We start from the raw sequence: 17183 nt of genomic DNA, 5'->3' as shown, positions 1-17183 counted from the left end.
GCTGTTTGTCCCGTTGTTTCGAAACTTTTCTCTGACACCCGAGTGGCCAGTGACAAGTATTGCCCTCCTCAACGTCGGATACAGAGAACAGGAGACCACTCAGAGGTTGTCACCTCAACTGTGCACATTGGGCCAGTATATCATTGTGAAATACTTATGTCGAAGCTTTTTTGGGAAGCAGATGAGAAGGCAAGGTGCAGAACAGAGCGCCGTTACTGCTAAAGCTGCTAAAGACGACGTTGAATGAACAGGAGATAATGGTTTCTCTTTTGGGTTATGGTCCCAACACGCACGCGTTGTGCCATTCTCCCGCATTGCTGGGCAGTTTTTCCAGAGAAGTATTCACCTTTACATCTGGCGTGTGGCAGGCACGTTTGAGAATGAGGTCAAAAGATCTTCACTGCTGTCGTGTCATATGCTGTTGTGCAGACATACCGTCGATGTGCAAAAATAAACTCTGTCTAAATTCCCACATTCTGTTTTTTGAACTGTGATTTCGCTCAGAATCACTAATTGTCAAAACTCGAAATATTCAAACTTTAACAAAGTGCTCATAGAAATGATTAGTGAACACCAGGAAGAAATTCTTCCGAACTTACCTGGGGAATTTCGCTTTGAGGGGTCTTGAACTTTAAGTGGAAGGAAGGGAAGTTTGCCTCGAGGCTGTTTAATGTGGAGATGTGTTCTCCATGTAAACTGGTCGTAGTTGACCATCCCAGTGCTTCCCGATGCAGGGCTGCCTGACCCCCAGGGAGGTTGACTTGTAGCAACTGGAGTGAATCCAGACAGGGAGCAGACTCTGCAAAGGTGCTCAAATACTTTCTATCTCTCTTTTAGGTATTTTCCTTGTGTGTTCCCTCAGTTTGGCACGTATGCAGTTTGCACGCTGGAAAATGACTGCTTTTTTTCTCATGTTCACAATTAAAAGTGTAGTTTCTCATGGAACTGAGCCATATTGAAAGGATTGGCATATTGATATATATATATATATATATATATATATATATATATATATGCACGTATTAAGTTTAAGATTAGATTAGGTTAGATTTGAATGAAGTTTTCCTCTAAACACACCTAAGCCTATCAGGCTGCATGAGGGATTTCAGGTTTCTGTCTGCTGGGTATTATGTGATCAGCAGGAATCTGGCAAACTATAGGAACTGCCACCTATGTTATGTTCGTTTAAGTGTACTGCCAATGATCACTTATTTTGTGATTTTTTTTTGCAGGAAGACGTGCCGAAAGAAATCTGAAAACAAATGATACATCAACTTCTGACAGAACCACTTGATTCATTGGGACTTGAATATCAGCAGCCATTCCAATCAAGAAGACATGGTTGCTTTTGTTTGCTTGAAAGATTTTGGACACTGGTGTGGCAGGAAGAATACTGAGACACTGGGTGAGGGAGAGTCAGTGCGCTGACTGTGAAAAGTGCTTCACACCATTTACTCAGCTTGGGGGAATCAAAGTCTCATCCCTCACGGTGGGGATAGACTATGTCCCCGTTCTAATTGTAATTTCAAACCCAGACCAACGCAAGGAAAGCTCTCCCAATGGGGAAACTGGGGAAATGTGGGGACTGTGGGAAAGGATTCCCTTCCCCATCCCTGCTGGAAACCCACAGACGTATTCACAGCGGAGAAAGGCCATTCACCTGCTCGGTGTGCAGGAAGGGGTTCAGTCGGATCAGCCATCTGGAGACGCACGAGTGGGACCACAAGGGAGCGAAGCCATTCACGTGCCCCATGTACGGGAGCGCGTTCACTCAGTCAGCTGCACTGCTGACCCACCAGTGGGTCCACACCGGAGAGAGGCCGTTCACCTGCTGTCAGTGCCGGAAGGGCTTCACCTGCTCCTCCCACCTGGGGAGGCACCAGCGCGTTCACGCGCCATCGCAGGGGGAGGGAAGGAGCGATGGCCGAGCGCCGCTAACAACCCCGCTCTGGGGACTCTCAGGTTCGCATCCCGTAGCGGCAGATGGCAGAATTGGGATTCGGTCAGTAGTCTGGACTTCAGAATCTAAGGATGAAACCATTTTCAGAGGGCAAAAACCCATCTGATTCACTCATGTCCTTTTCAGTGATGGAAACTGCCGTTGCGGGAAAGGATTCACTCAGTCGTCCCAGCTGCATGCTTTACCCGGCTATACGAAGGATCCAGTTACAAAGGGACAACTCAACTGACCAATAATAAAGAAAGTGTGATAGGGGGAGTGGGGGTGAGTGTGTGCACTTTGAGCTTGAGGTGCTTTTTTTTAAGAAAATCTACTTTTTGTACGCCTTGTGATGTGGAGATCTGAAGCTGCAACAAAGTTAGGCAACAGGCTGAGGAGTGTCAGATTGAGTTTAATTTAGAGAAATGAGATATTGCATTTTGGTTGAGCAATCCAGGCAGGACTGACAGTTAAGGGGAGTGTTGCTAAACAAAGATCTTTGAGTTGCAGGTAGATAGACTAGTGAAGAAGGCGTTTGGTATGATTTCCTTTATTGATCAGAGCATTGAATAAAGGAGCTGTGAGGTCATATTGTGGCTGTACTTTGGTTAGGGCATTTTTGGAAACTACATTAAGTTTTGCTTCCCCTGATATAGGAAAGAACTTATGAAACTTTGAAAGGGGTCGTGAGAATGTTTGTAAGGAAAACTTGTCCTTAAGCATTTAGACTAAAATGTAATGTTGAATTATAGAACACATTTGCTCCACACTAGAAAATAAACAGGCAGGGAGGGTAAGGCATATAAGAACATTTGCCTTAACATCAGTGAATTTGTATAAACAGGATATTGAGTGATCACATTCAGGGCTGTTCCTTTGTGAAATGAATAAGTGTTTGATTCTGACCTCGAAATGAAACTCGGTATCAATTACTTCTCTCCCGAATTATTGCCCTTCACTGTTATCTGTCTAGTTCAGAACATGCAGTGCTTTTGTAAAAATAAATTCCTATAAAGAAAACGTGTTTGCCACAGCACCGCCTTTGTAAAAAAAACTGGTGTATAAAGATAGTATACAGAGTAGCCCGCCAGGGCTCTTGGAAGAAGAGCGATTGCTACTCTTCTGGGTTAATAGAATCCAGTTAGCTTGTCTTATAGGTATCAGTGTTATGTTGTAACGGTGATGGTATTAATGAAGGGGATAATTTAAAATTAAAGTAAACTGTCTGTAAGAGTTTTATTTTTATTCCAGACTTCCAAAGAGTACGATCTCCGGGATGAACCAAGGTCGGCTGACAGGTCTGAGTCCACAAGGGACTCCCTGGGCTGCCTCAATTTGGCACTGCAAGCAGGGTTCCAACAAGGGTTACATTTGAGTGAAACTGGAAAAGAGGAGTTCCATCGAAGGGTTGGACTCCAGACCAATGGGCCCACAAGGTAAAATTGTACCTTGATTACTCTCTGTCTACATCTGCGTGGTGTTTCCCCCATTTCACACTCTTGGTACCCTGACGGAACCCTAAATGAGATCATTTAAATAGGACTTAAAAACAGAAACTGTCAGGATTTTACAATGTTGAGAATGTTTTGCAGAAATCATTAGTCTTGTTGTTCATTGTCGGGTTGTTGATTAGTGAAGGTTTTAAGTCGAGATTATCTTTTCTGTTCAATTTGGCTTGTCTTGCTTTGCTGTTTTGTCTTGTTTGTTAGTAATGGTTTTGTTCTGTTGGGTGTTCTTCATTTATGAAATATAGAGGGTGGCTGCTGCTTTTGTCATGTATATAAAAAAAAGCTGGCCAGTGATACAATTCTTGCATACTTGGTTAAGCAACTATGTGCAACATCCAGGATTTATGAGACATCTGGAATGTGAGTGCCTCATTTCTCTTAACATGTTCATGTGTATGTACGCGTGTGAGAGACAGAGACTCGGCACTGATTCCCTGCAGCTTGCAGAAAGTTTAATCCTGTGAGATGCATATTTGCATATTGGATGCTTGTTGGCGAATGAATGTTTGTGTTTGTATTTTGGAGCCCTTGTTGATCAGTAGTTTTGTGAAGATTTAAAGTAGGTCGGATAACTATGAGTGGGCCCCTAGATAAGATTGAAGACAAATGTCCCCTAACAGAAATAACAAGTCTATATCCTTAATTATGAGAAACAATTAAGGAGAATATCAGCTGCAGCTGCTCAACAGAATAAGGATTGGTCTCTAGAAGGCACACATGATTTAACTCTATTCACTAAAATTGAACAAGGGATTTGGGAAAAAAGAAAGGGAAGTAAGCAGAAAGAAGTCTTATCAGAGTGGAAAAGGGCAGCTCGGAGAAAAATGGGAAACATCCATGCAATCATCATAGAGACAAAACTGTATTAAAAGGGGAAGTAGTCCATTAACTGAGGAAGGATGTGAACGAAATTGGACAGAACTAAAACATAAATGTGAAGCACATGATTTAGAAGCAGAATTGGAATAGGCAAGGGAGAAAATTTAAAAAAACGCGAAGATTCAGAATCTACGTTGAAACGTCAAGGGCACCAAAGAAAAAGGAAACCGGTGAATAAACAACAGACTGCAATTGAAGCTGTGCAGGACGAAGCTGACAAGGACTGTTCCTTATACCCCACCCTCCCCTCTTCCAAAGACCCATTACTAAAGAATCCTGATCCGTTTGTAGATGGTGGGGGGATACTGATTCGGAGGAGGAAATATTTTATGCTTCTAATCCTGTCAGTTGACCACCTCTGGTTCCCTGCCTGAACCGTCTCCCCTTACTCTGATGACGAACGTGCCAAGGCTCATGACCTTCCCCCAGCTGTCCTGCCGAACAAGAATTCGGCTTACCACAAACCCGGTGCCTACTGTACTAAGAGTCAATTAAAATTAAAACCTGGAAGAAACACTGAAGAGACTCCTTTTGATTTCCACTGCCCCTAAACTAATAAGTCCCGAAGACACTGATGATTTGCAATCAAAGTCTCGGGACCTTAATATCAGATCTTGCACTCACCCTGATGTGGGAGGGCCAAAAGAATTTTCCCGAATAGAAGAGGTTCCTAACCCACAGGCTCTGAATCCAGGACAAGCCCAATTTATGGATCTTTATCAACCATGGCAACCTCATGACTCTCAAGCATTATCAATAAGGCTACAGATTATGGAAGGAATCCTCAGGGATCTGTTAATTACATAAATAGGACTAAGACCATTTATAATGCTGCCTCCCAAGACCTAATTCACCTCAGAATGCAGCTTTTTGCCTGAAAAATGGGCGAGTTCTGAGAAATTTTACAAGATAATAATCATACCCAGCTTGTAGTCCGGCACCCGGTGGAAACTATCAGATTGAATTATTGCCTGTCTCCATCAAGCAGTGCATCGTGTAGTTGATGTAGGTAAAGTCTTAACATGTAAACCCAGCTCAGGCAAAGAGGCTGAGGAGTTCCTTACCCGTTTTAAGGAATGCTATGGCGCTTCCTCTGGTGACACTAACTACCTACAAGGATGATCATTCCAATTTAATGCCCTATGTATGACTCTTACCTGATCAGGTACAGAAAGCTATTAAAACCCACAATAACCACCGGCAAGATGCTGAGGTTGCACAATTCAGCCGAGAGGTTTGTTACTTCTGAGAACTAAAGGATCCCAAGAGTAAGGCTACCATCGGCATGGTCAAGACAGAACTTGCCCAAACTACAGTGGCTAACCTTAAACCCAGGATTCAAAGAAGATCTTTTCGTCTGCAAGGTCAGTCAAGCTAGCAAATGAAACCCTCATACTATCGTCCAGTATGGCACGACAGTAGAAATGGTACTATGTATTCACAACATCCCAATGGACCTTGCGGTCCTCCTATGTATCCTTCCCCAACAGTCCATGATGCCCCTATACATCCTCTCATTACTCTTCATTGCCTCCCCTACCCCCTAGCGTCCCCCAACAACTACAACTTTGTTTCAATTGCAGTGAACACGGACATTGGTCCAAGAACTGCCCTTTCCATAGCAGTCCCTGGTTCATCACCGCAGTAAAAACAACAGACAATCTCCTGGTCTCCCTCCCCAGTGACCTCAGCAGGTTGCCCTTTTTACTGCACAAAACCGTTTTCAAAACTGACTCCCGGATATAGGGCAGCTTCCTGCTTTGAATTTTCCCATACTTACCGCTAGCCCAGAAGATGGACCTATGCTAATTCTTAACCATAATGGCCATGATATTGAATTTATGTTTGACACAGGAGCCACTGTTTCATCACTTCCCATCCATCTTGCTAATGCTTTTGATTTTCAAATCTTGGACGATGATGAAATCCTGCAGTGTTTTGATAGTTCCTCTAATAAACATGCATACGCTGTCCCTCTGACAGTGGTGTGGAAAAATTGTGTCACGCTCCCTTTTTGCTTTGTGGTTACTAATGGATTACGTATCCTTCTACTCGCTAGAGATCTCCTCTGTCCTCTAAATATTACTATTTAATGTCATGATGATGGTATCCTGATTCAGGATCCACCTCATTTTGTTCAATGCATCAAAACCAAAGCCTCCTCGATGGTGGTCATTTGATTTGGATCCTTATGCTTTTGATCCTATTTTATATAACGTCCCTCACCCCCACATTACTTTAGCTTATGACTCATCCGGGAATGATCTCAGGTTTGTACATATACTATAATCTCTTATTGGGCACGACTCAGCACACTTGGGTGATTGGTGAGATCAGGTCACCAGCTGGTGTCAGTTCCTCTTCATAGCTGGAAAACTGGCCCTCTCATTTTCCCCTGTGTCACCCACTCACTTGAACCCAGAACAGAAAGCCTGAGAAATAGGTTTTGACGCTAAGACTCTTTTTGACCATTCTGATCAAACTTGCCGTGAAATTCAGCTGCTCACTCAAGGATCAATCCTATTTGATGCACAACTTTAGTCGATTCATGGCAGCCTGCATCATCATCATGCCCACCCTCACCCGCAGGACGCAGTATACCCTGGAGTCTGGGTGGACTCTAAAACACAAGTGGGCCTTGCTAAGGTCCCACCCATCTCCATTCTGAACAAATCTAATTCTGTCCTCCTGTCTATATCTCAATACCCCCTGAAACCAGAAGGTGAAGCTGGCATTCAACCTGTCATTGATTCATTTCTACAGCAAGGCCTTCTAGTCCCATGCCATTCTTCTGTCAATACACCTATCTTTCCGATCCCTAAACCGGGATGTCCTGAATGTCGTTCACGACCTTCGTGAAGTAAATAAAATCATTGAGGCTCATAATCCTCCAGTTGCTATTCCTGCTACTATCCTCAGCCAAGTTCCAGTTGATGCCAAGCTCTTCACTATCGTTGACCTCCAACATGCATTATTTTGTCTTCCTTTGCATCCAGATAGCCCAATACATTTTTGCCTCCTTTTAAGGGTCACCAATATATGTGGACTTGCCTACCTCAAGGGTTTATTCAGTCGCCGACACTCTTTTCAGAGACTCTTCACGCCCAGCTTGAATTATTTGAATTTCCTGGAGATGCTACCCTAGTTCAATACATCGATGACCTCCTCGCTAGCCCTGACAAAGTGTCCAATCACACTGACTCCACTACCTTTCTCAACCATCCACATCAATGTGGCTATATTGTACCCCCAAGCAAAGTTAAGACTAATCAGAAAGAAGTTAAGTTCCTAGGTACTCTCATTTCTGAATTCGATCGGTGCTTGACACGTGAACGTATTGATCCTATTCTTTGTATTGCCCCTCTAACCACTCCTAGACATACGGTAGTTTCTCGACCTCGTCAATTATTGCCGACAATGGATTCCTAATTGTGCCCTTCTGACCCAAACATTATCTCCCCTGTCCTCGTCTAATGAACTTTAACGGTATGAACTCACCCCATAACAACTACAAGTCTTTATGGAGCTTAAAACTACCCTCTCTTCAGCACCCACGCTAGGCCAACGTTTGTATGACTGCCACTTTCATCTTTATGTTGGCATCCTTGATACCTGTGCTTCAGCTGTTCTCACCCAGCAACATGGCTCCTCTTGGCGCCCTATTGCCTATTTTTCTACTAAGCTTGACCCCATTGCTCAAGGTATGCCTTCCTGCACCCAGATTCTCTCTGCCATCCATACTATGGTAGTGGCTGCCTCTAATATAACTTTACATCAAAATGTAGAAGTCTGTACCTCGCATTCTGCAGTATCCTTGCTGATTTCTAAATATACTCAACACCTCGTTAAGGTTCGTCTCAGTCGCTGTGAGGTTTCATTACTTCTGAATCCGTTTCTCTCCTTTAAATACTGCTCTAACATTAATCCCCTACATTCCTGCAGGAAGAACCGCTTGAACTGCCTGATCCTCCCCATGATTGTGTTCTCATAAATGAACTTGTTACTAAACCATGTCCTGATCTTTCGGACAACACAGATGTGATCAACAAAACTGGTCAAGATGCAGGGAAGATACTTGCCCAACTGTCGTCTGATTCATATGGATGGAAGTTTACTTGCTGGCTATGATCGCTGTGTGGATGGATTGTACTGATAGTCCTTGGTCTCATCCTAGGAATATACACTGTCGTCCGCTTATGCGTGAAATGGACTGTACATTATTTTTCACCAAAGCCAAAGAAGAGTCTGCTTAATTGACCCTTGTCTAACCCTCTACCTCCATGCTCGAACTTCCATGCTGAAATCCAGTATCTTTCAGACTCTGCTCCTCTGGACGATGACCTGGCAGAGGAGGCACTTGACTTATTTGAAAATACAAATTGACTGAATGGACTAATTATTGTTATAAGTCAAGTAGTTGTCATGAAATAACAAAAGAATGGAATAAAACTTGTTTTTAAACATTTAAACTAAAATATAACATTGAATTATAGAGCACATTTGCTGCACACTAGAAAATAGACAGGCAGGGAGGCTTGGTAAAAGGGGAGAACTCAAGGTATGCAGAAGATAACCAAGTGATAATACGATACCCTGATGCAATTAAGTACATTTGCCTTAACAGTGAATCTGTGTAAATAGGACACAGAGTGATAACATTCATGGCTGTTCCCTTGTGAAATTAATGACAGCGTTTGATTCTGACCCCGAAACGAAACTTGGTACTGTCAAAAGCCTTGTAATTGACAGTCAGGTCCTGTTAATTATAATAGATTCCTATTACCCTTTGCAAGCTAGGCAAACAGAGGGAAAAACATCTTTGCTGTTAAAAGTCCCTGACTTGAGAGTTCAAAAGGACAAGAGAGAGAAACCATTATAGCGCTGGGGCTCCCGAAGCCATTAAAAAAATACCTGCTTTGGATTGAACGTAATTGTATTTTTGAGAGTTTATGATGGTATTGAGTAGCCATTACCGGTTATTAAATATGAACTCTGTAAAAGATAACATTGACGAAGCTTTAACTTACTTGCTGTTCTTGCAGACTACTCTGCAGACCTTTCAGACTACCCCACTGTCAATTCCAACTAATCAGATCTTATGACTTATTTGAATCACAACCCTGAAAAGAGAACATGTTTAATTCGAAGACTAATGAATCAGTTTAAATGCAACCTTTTGGTAACATCTCAGCCTCAGGTACAGTATGATTCAGTGCCTAAAAAGCAGGAGTTTACTCCTAGCTTAGAAATTATTCTCAGCCTAACATTGAAGAGATTCAGGCACAATGTGTCAGGAAGCCATTTTATGGTCAAACGTTTGCCCTCCTGCTAAGAAGCCGTTTTGGAAAATAGTTGTATCTGACTTGTGACCTGTGCAAGGTTAGGAACTCTCAAATTAGCTCAGACTGGTACCTCTTTATGATAGGAGTTAATCTCGCTAGCAGCCACCTAACTCGGCTGGATATGTTTTTCTCACCCGACAGGCTTAGGGCCTGTAGGAGTGATTAGTCAAGCGTACAGGGACCTGTCAATTAACTTTTCTTCCTTACGAATTAAGAACATGCAATGTTTTTGTAAACCTTTGTGTAAAGGAAACCACTTTGTAGCAGTATATCAAAGTAACCTGCCAGGGCATTTGAAGAGTTGGTCCCCTACTCTTCTAGGTTACTAGAACCTAGCGAGTTTAGCTTACCGGTATCAGTGAAGCTATTGCTAAATAAAGGGGTTAACTAAAATTAAACTAAACTGCCTGTAAGAGGATTTTTTTTATTCCAGACTCTCAAAGAGTACGAACTCCGGGACGAATCGTGAGAGGCTGCAGGTCTACGAGGGATTCCCTGGGCCGTCTCAAATCCCTAGTTTGACACTCCAACTCATCCATGTTGACAAGTTAGCCTAAACAGTCTAGTCCCATTTGCTAGCACTCGGCCCATATCCCTCTAAACCCTTCCATCCAGATTCCATTCAAATGTTGTAATTATACCAGCTTTCATGACTTCCTCAAGCAGCTAATTCCATACCCACATCACCCTTTGCGTGAAAAGGTTGTCCCTTAAGTCCCTTTTATTTCTTTGCCCTCTCACCCTAAATATATGCCATCAAGTTCTAGACTCCTCCCAACTTAGGGAAAAGACCTTGTCTGTTTATCCTATCAATGTCCCTCATGATTTTATAAACCTCTATAAAGTCGTCTCTCAGCCTCCGACCCTCCAGGGAAAACAGCACCAATCTATTCAGTTTCTCCCAATAGCTCAACGTCCTTCTAAATCTCTTCTGAACCCTTTCAAGTTTCACAACAAACTTCTGACAGGAAGGAGACCAGAACTGCACACAATATTCCAAAAGTGGTCTAACCAATGCCCTGTATAGCTGCAACATCACCTCCCAACTTCAATGCTTGACACTCTGACCAATAAAGGAAAGCATTCCAAACGCCGCCTCCGTTATCCTATCTGCCTTTGACTCCACTTTCAAGGAGCTATGAATCTGCACTTCAAGGTCTCTTTGTTCAGCAACACTCCCTTGGATCTTACCATTAAGTGTATAAGTCCTCCTCTGATATGCTTTTCCAAAATGCAGTGCCGTATATGTATCTAAATTAAACTCCACCCTGTTATCCTCTGAGCTAAGCATCTTCACTGTCCACTACACCTCTAATTTTGGTGTCATCTGCAAACTTAGTAACTATAACTCGTATATTGACACCCACAGCATTTATATAAATGATGAAAAGTAGTGGACCCAGCACCCTTGTGGGAAACTACTGGTCACAGGCCTCCAGTCTGAAAAGCAACTCTCCACCACCACCCTCTATCTTCCGACCTGTGAGCTGGTTCTGTATCCAAATGGCTAGTTCTCCCTGTATTCCATGATATCTAACCTTGTGAACCTGTCTCCCTTGGGGAATCTTGCCAATCGCCATACTAAAGTCTATATAGTACCCTGGCATGTAGGCCATCAGGCCCAGGGGACTTGTCTGCCCTCAATCCTAATAGTTTGCTGTGTACCTATTCCCTCTCAAAGTTGATTGTTTAAGTTCTATCCTTTCTATCACCTCTGACTTGCCCGTTCCAATAGGAATGGTACTATTGTCCTCCAGCTTTAAAACTGAGGAAAAGGATTGACTTAGCATCTCTGCCATTTCAGTGTTCCTCCTATTAACTCACTGGTTTCATTTTCCAAGGGACCATAGCGACTCTGTTCCCTTTAGCATGCCAACAGAAGCTTTTGCTATTCTTTTTCATATTTTGAGCTAGGTTTCTTTCGTATTTTTTTTTTAGTATCCCTTCGTTTTATGCTTGCAAGTTTTCCAATGTTACAGCCTTCGAGGTCTGGAATAACATTTCGGAAAAGACTGTAATTTTTTTAAAAACATTAAAACTTAAAGACAAACCCACCTTTCAGGCGGCTGGCGAGGGGAGCAGGGAACACATTCGCCCCGCCCCCTTGTCTCCGATTGGTTGGATGCCTCGTCGAACCGCGCCCAATACACGCGGGGTGACGTCACGGTCTGGCCACCCAGCCCCTTGTGAGTTGGCGCATGTGCAGTGTAGGTCATGTAGCGAGACAAAGGCAGTGTTACTGAGTGTGGGAGAGGAATGGCGCCGGTGGCTTAAGGAACAAGAACAGGACCCGCTGGGAAAACTGAGCAGCCCTGGCTGCATGTGTCAAGAGAATCCGAGGGAACGTTACGGGTCCAGTGATCCTCCTTCAGAACAGAAACAGGTTTCGGAAACATCCCGGAGAGGTCGCCAGGCCTGAGCGCCTGGGGAGAGGGGACAGTGAGTACCTCCCTCGACACTGTCCTATCCCCCACTAGTCCAGGAACTCCCCACATACGTTCGAGACACCACCCACGCCCTCCACCTCCTCCAAGACTTCCGTTTCCCCAGCCCCCAACGCCTCATCTTCACCATGGATACCCAATCCCTCTACACCTCCATCCGCCATGACCAGGGCCTCCAAGCCCTCCGTTTCTGCCTCTCCCGACGTCCCCAACAGTACCCTTCTACCGACAATCTCATTCATCTGGCTGAACTGGTCCTCACCCTTAACAATTTCTCCTTCGAATCCTCCCACTTCCTCCAGACCAAAGGGACAGCCATGGGCACCCGTATGAGCCCCAGCTATGCCTGTCTCTTTGTTGGCTACGTAGAACAGTCCATCTTCTGTAATTAAACCGGCACCACTCCCCACCTCTTTCTCCGCTACATTCATGACTGCATTGGCGCCATCTCGTGCACCCGCAAGGAGGTTGAGCAAACTTCACTGACACATTCCATCCTGACCTTAAATTTACCTCGACCATCTGACACCTCCCTCCCCTTACTGGATCTCTACATCTCCATTAATAACGACCGACTTGACACCGGCGTTTTATAAACCCACCGACTCCCACAGCTACCTGGATTACATCTCTTCCCACCCTACCTCCTACAAAAATGCCATCCCGTATTTCCTATTCCTTTGCCTCCGCCGTATTTGCTCCCAGGAGGACCTGTTCCACCACAGAACACACCAGATGGCCTCATTCTAAAGATACTGCAATTTCCCTTCCCACATGGTTCAAGATGCCCTCCAACGCATCTTGTCCACATCCCGCACCTCCGCCCTCAGACCCCACCCCTCAAATCGTAACAAGGATAGAACGTGCCTGGTGCTCACCTTCCACCCTACCAACCTTCGCTTAAACCAAATCATCCGCCGACATTTCCGCCACCTCCAAATAGACCCCACCACCAGGGATATATTTCCCTCCCCATCCCTTTCCACCTTCCGCAAAGACCGTTCCCTCTGTGACTACCTGGTCAGGTCCATGCCCTCCTACAACCCACCCTCACATCCTGGCACCTTCCCCTGCCACCGCAGGAATTGCAAAGCCTGCGTCCACACCTCCTCCCTCACCGCCTCCCTCCTAAAGGAGCCTTCCACATCCGTCAAAGTTTTGCCTGCACATCCACCGATATCATTTATTGTATCCGTTGCTCCAGATGTGGAGACTGGACGCCTCCTAGCCGAGCCATTAGGGAACACCTCTGGGACACCCGCACCAATCAACCACACCGCCCTGTGGCCCAACATTTCAACTCCCACTCACACTCTGCCGAGGACATGGAGGTCCTGGGCCTCCTTCACCACTGCTCCTTCACCACCAGATGCCTGGAGGAAGAACACCTCATCTTACACCTTGGAACACTTCAACCCCAGGGCATCAATGTGGACTTCAACAATTTCCTAATTTCCCCTTCCTCCACCTCACCCCACTTCCAAACTTCCAGCTCAGCACTGTACCCATGACTTGTCCTACCTGCCTATCTTCTTTTGCACCTATCCACTCCACCACCCCTCCCCCATACCTATCACCTTCTTCCCACCCCCACTCACCTATTGTACTCTGTTACTTTCTCCCCACCCCCACCCTACTCTCATTTATCTCTCCACCCTTCAGGATCTCTGCCTGTATTCCTGATGAAGGGCTTTTGCCCGAAATGTCGATTTTACTGCTCCTCGGATGCAGCCTGAACTGCTGTGTTTTTCCAGCACCATTCTAATCTAGACTCTGGTTTCCAGCATCTGCAATCATTATTTTTACCGAGAGGAGACAGTGAGACAGGGGAGGATTGGGAACCGCGGGAGGAGGGAGACTGGGGATTTATAATGTCCTAGGGGAGGCCTGAGGCCGCGAATAAAAGCTCCACAGGCCCAGTGTTTACTTTGTTTGGGGAAGGACCTCTGGGGGCAACTGGTCCCCATATTTGTGAGGGTAAGACGCATGTTGTCTTGGGGCGGGGAGCGCGAGCATCCATCTTGGTGAGGGCACCATCAACTGTCATTTCTGGGAGAGAATTCCAACTTTGTGGCAGCCTTTGTGTCAACTAGGATTTTCTCATTCTGGATGTAAGTTTGCTCGCTGAGCTGGAACATCATTTTCAGATGTTTCATCACCATACCAGGTAACATCAGTGAGTCGAGTGAAGCGCTGGTATTATGTCCTGCTTTCTATTTATGTCTTTTGGTTTTAGGATGGGTGATATCATTTCCGTTATTTTTCTCAGAGCATGGTAGATGGGGTCCAAATCAATAGATTTCCAGTTGGAATGACATGTTCCAAGGAATTCTTGTGTGTGTTTCTGGTTGGCTTATTGGATGGTGGCTTGTCATAGGATGGATGTATGGTCCCAGTCAACATGGTGTCCTCCTTTGTCTGTATGCAAAGATACTAGTGATAGTGGAGCATGTGTTTTTGTGGCTAGTTGATGTTCATATATCCTGATGGCTAGTTATATTCCTGTTTGTCAGATGTAGTGTTTGTTACAGTCATAGAATCCCTATGTGTGGGAATATGCGCTTCGGCCCAACAGCTCCATACTGACCCTGTGGAGAGTATGCCAGCCAAGCCCATTCCTGTACAATTACCCCTGACTTATGTACCACTATGGGCAATTTTAGCATGTCCAATTCACTTCGCCTGCATATCTTTGGATTGTGGGAGGAAACCGGAGCATCCGGAGGAAACCAACAAATTAAAGTGTCATGTACCTTTAGAAAGAGTGGAAGGGTTGATTTTTCAAAATATATAAAAACAACATTTATGAATTGGAGCAACAAACTAAATTAACAACGCAGGTTTCTTTTCACATAACTGCACGACTGCAAATGTCTGTATTATGGGAAAATGTTATGTACTAAAATCTGTTCTTATTTTGTAAAGAGTCAGGTCAATAGGTTTAATTTTGTCAACAGTGATCAATAAGATCTTGATTTATACAGCATCTATGTGAGATACACTGGTAGTTAATATTTGATCGAGTAAGTCTCCAGTGACCACAACAAGAACAAAGGTTTTCCCTGTCTGAACTGTCAGAAAGATGTGCTTTCTTCACAAATTTTGACTTCTTGATGTGTTTGTACGTCTTGCAATATTTGTTTTTAAAATATGTAATTTACAGTGAAAATGAATTGTTTGTGCTTTTTAATGTTGATTTTAAGGTACACTGATAAGAAACGATGTATGCATTTAGACCGTCTAAAAATAGAATGCTTTTCATGCTCAAAGTTGCTGTGCAAACAAAACACAATTTGGGAGGTGATGGTTGTTCCCTATCTCAAAGCCAATATAAATAATACCTGTGGTGTCAACACATGCAACCACTGCCTTTCACTCTTTTTTTCTGAAAATCATTGGGAATTTAACACATCACACGACTGCAGCAGAATCTGAGCACCTTACATCGGGCTTCCCATCAGGATGCTGTAACAAACCTCAACCTAATTTGGGATGTTGGGGAAAGTGCAAAATAAATGAATCACTAGTATATACCCTGTGGTTAAAGAGCGCTACAACAGTATTGTACGGACATGTCAGCTGTCTTGGTGAGACCTAACTTTACTCTGCGACACCTTGATTGGTTGTCGCTGACTGCATGTAAAACGAAACATTATGGAGTAAAGACATTTTTGCGACTGAAAATGTTTTATTTGGCCTTCAGCAATCACACCTACAGTTTTACCATATATTTTGCTGCTTAACCTCCAGCGTTATTTGACATCCAACACAAAAGCCAACTTCTTCCGAATACAAAATGTTGCTGACTACAAAGAAAAATCATACAAAAGCTTTTATCAGCACCCAGATCGATTTACCGCAAGAAATAGCAGTATTGGCCATTCTGCTCCACCATTCAGTGAGATCATGCCTGATCTGATAACCCTCAATTCCATTTTCCTGCCTTTTCCCCAAAACCCTTGATTCCCCACTGATCTTCCATTGACACCTTCAATTTTTCAGAAGCTTAACTTATCTAGAACTTTGAATACTGAGACACTTGGACACACAGTAGCAACATCAATCCTTGTTAATTGTCCTTGCTTCTGTGCCACAGAAAATTGTTTTCTGGATCCTTGTTTGAGTCTACAAACTGCTCAATAAGCTCAAACAACCCTCTTCTGTTCTTCTAATGAGCCAATATCTCTGACAGCTCCATTTCAATGAAACTGAAAAAGCTTGCTATCAGTTTTGGTTGCAGCCAATAGGGCCATGATTAAAGATGATTCTCATTTTCCTAAATACTTGGAATAGATTCAATTGATTTTAAACAAACAAGTTCTGACACATGTTTGGGTTCGTTTGAGAAGTTTAGCAGAATTGTTTTTCTCAGATGGGACAATGAAACTTCTTTAGATTGTTTCCACTATTGGAGGTCAACCTCCAGTTCTTTTTCTTAGCACATTATAATGATCTTCTGAACTAGTTTTATTTCATTATATCCATCCCTTCAAACAAACCAATTCTTCCCATAAGTAAATTCATCCATCTCCAGCACATTCTAGGTGATATTTTTCCTTAAATTCCATTAAAATGTCCTATCTCTTTCCTTAAATCTATGCCCCCTAGTTGCTGAAGCCATCCACCAAGGGGAAAAGTTTCTTCTATCTAGACCCTAAGTGTCTTATCTGTACAAACAGGTCTTCACCCATCCTTCTCTGCTCTAAGGAAAATACCCTCAGCCGATCTAATCACTCTCATAGCTGAAACCCACCACCATGCACCACCCTGGGTTAGTATTCCCTTCTGCACCCTTTCTAGTGCCATCACATCCTTCTAATAATGTGACGACCAGATCCACTACTCCAGCTGTGGCCCAACTAATGTCTTGTACAGTTCCATCATGATCTCCTGGCTCTCATGTTCAATGCCTTAACTATTAAGGGCAAGTATTTCATATGCCGCCTTAACCATTTCATCCACATGTCCTGTTGCCTTCAAGAATCTATGAACACATATACCTTTCTCTGATCTTCAGTATATTCTAAATTCTTGTGATTCATCATGTACTCCCTTGCCTGTTGATCCTCCT

The 17183-nt window shown here is 43.8% G+C and overlaps 2 protein-coding genes across 2 annotated transcripts in view; both read left to right on the top strand.

Moving 5' to 3' along the window:
• The window catches only part of LOC122544886 (uncharacterized), a 195840-nt gene that overhangs the window by 94057 nt on the left and 84600 nt on the right, over window positions 1-17183 (top strand). The gene's annotated exons all lie outside the window — the stretch shown is intronic.
• Window positions 1-17183, top strand: part of LOC148144722 (uncharacterized) — a 43156-nt gene that overhangs the window by 19194 nt on the left and 6779 nt on the right. Inside the window, exons 2-3 of the mRNA XM_087975736.1 lie at window positions 3191-3375; window positions 11607-11854. Coding sequence (XP_087831862.1) covers window positions 3191-3375; window positions 11607-11854 — 433 coding nt within the window. The remainder of the gene's footprint in view (window positions 1-3190; window positions 3376-11606; window positions 11855-17183) is intronic.

This window comes from Chiloscyllium plagiosum, unplaced genomic scaffold (assembly GCF_037043375.1).
Source record: "Chiloscyllium plagiosum isolate Xiang-an unplaced genomic scaffold, Cpla_swu_hap1 HiC_scaffold_27, whole genome shotgun sequence".
In the NCBI taxonomy this organism is placed as follows: domain Eukaryota; kingdom Metazoa; phylum Chordata; class Chondrichthyes; order Orectolobiformes; family Hemiscylliidae; genus Chiloscyllium; species Chiloscyllium plagiosum.
Note: the sequence above shows the minus strand (reverse complement) of the source record. Positions and strands in the feature narration are given on the sequence as shown.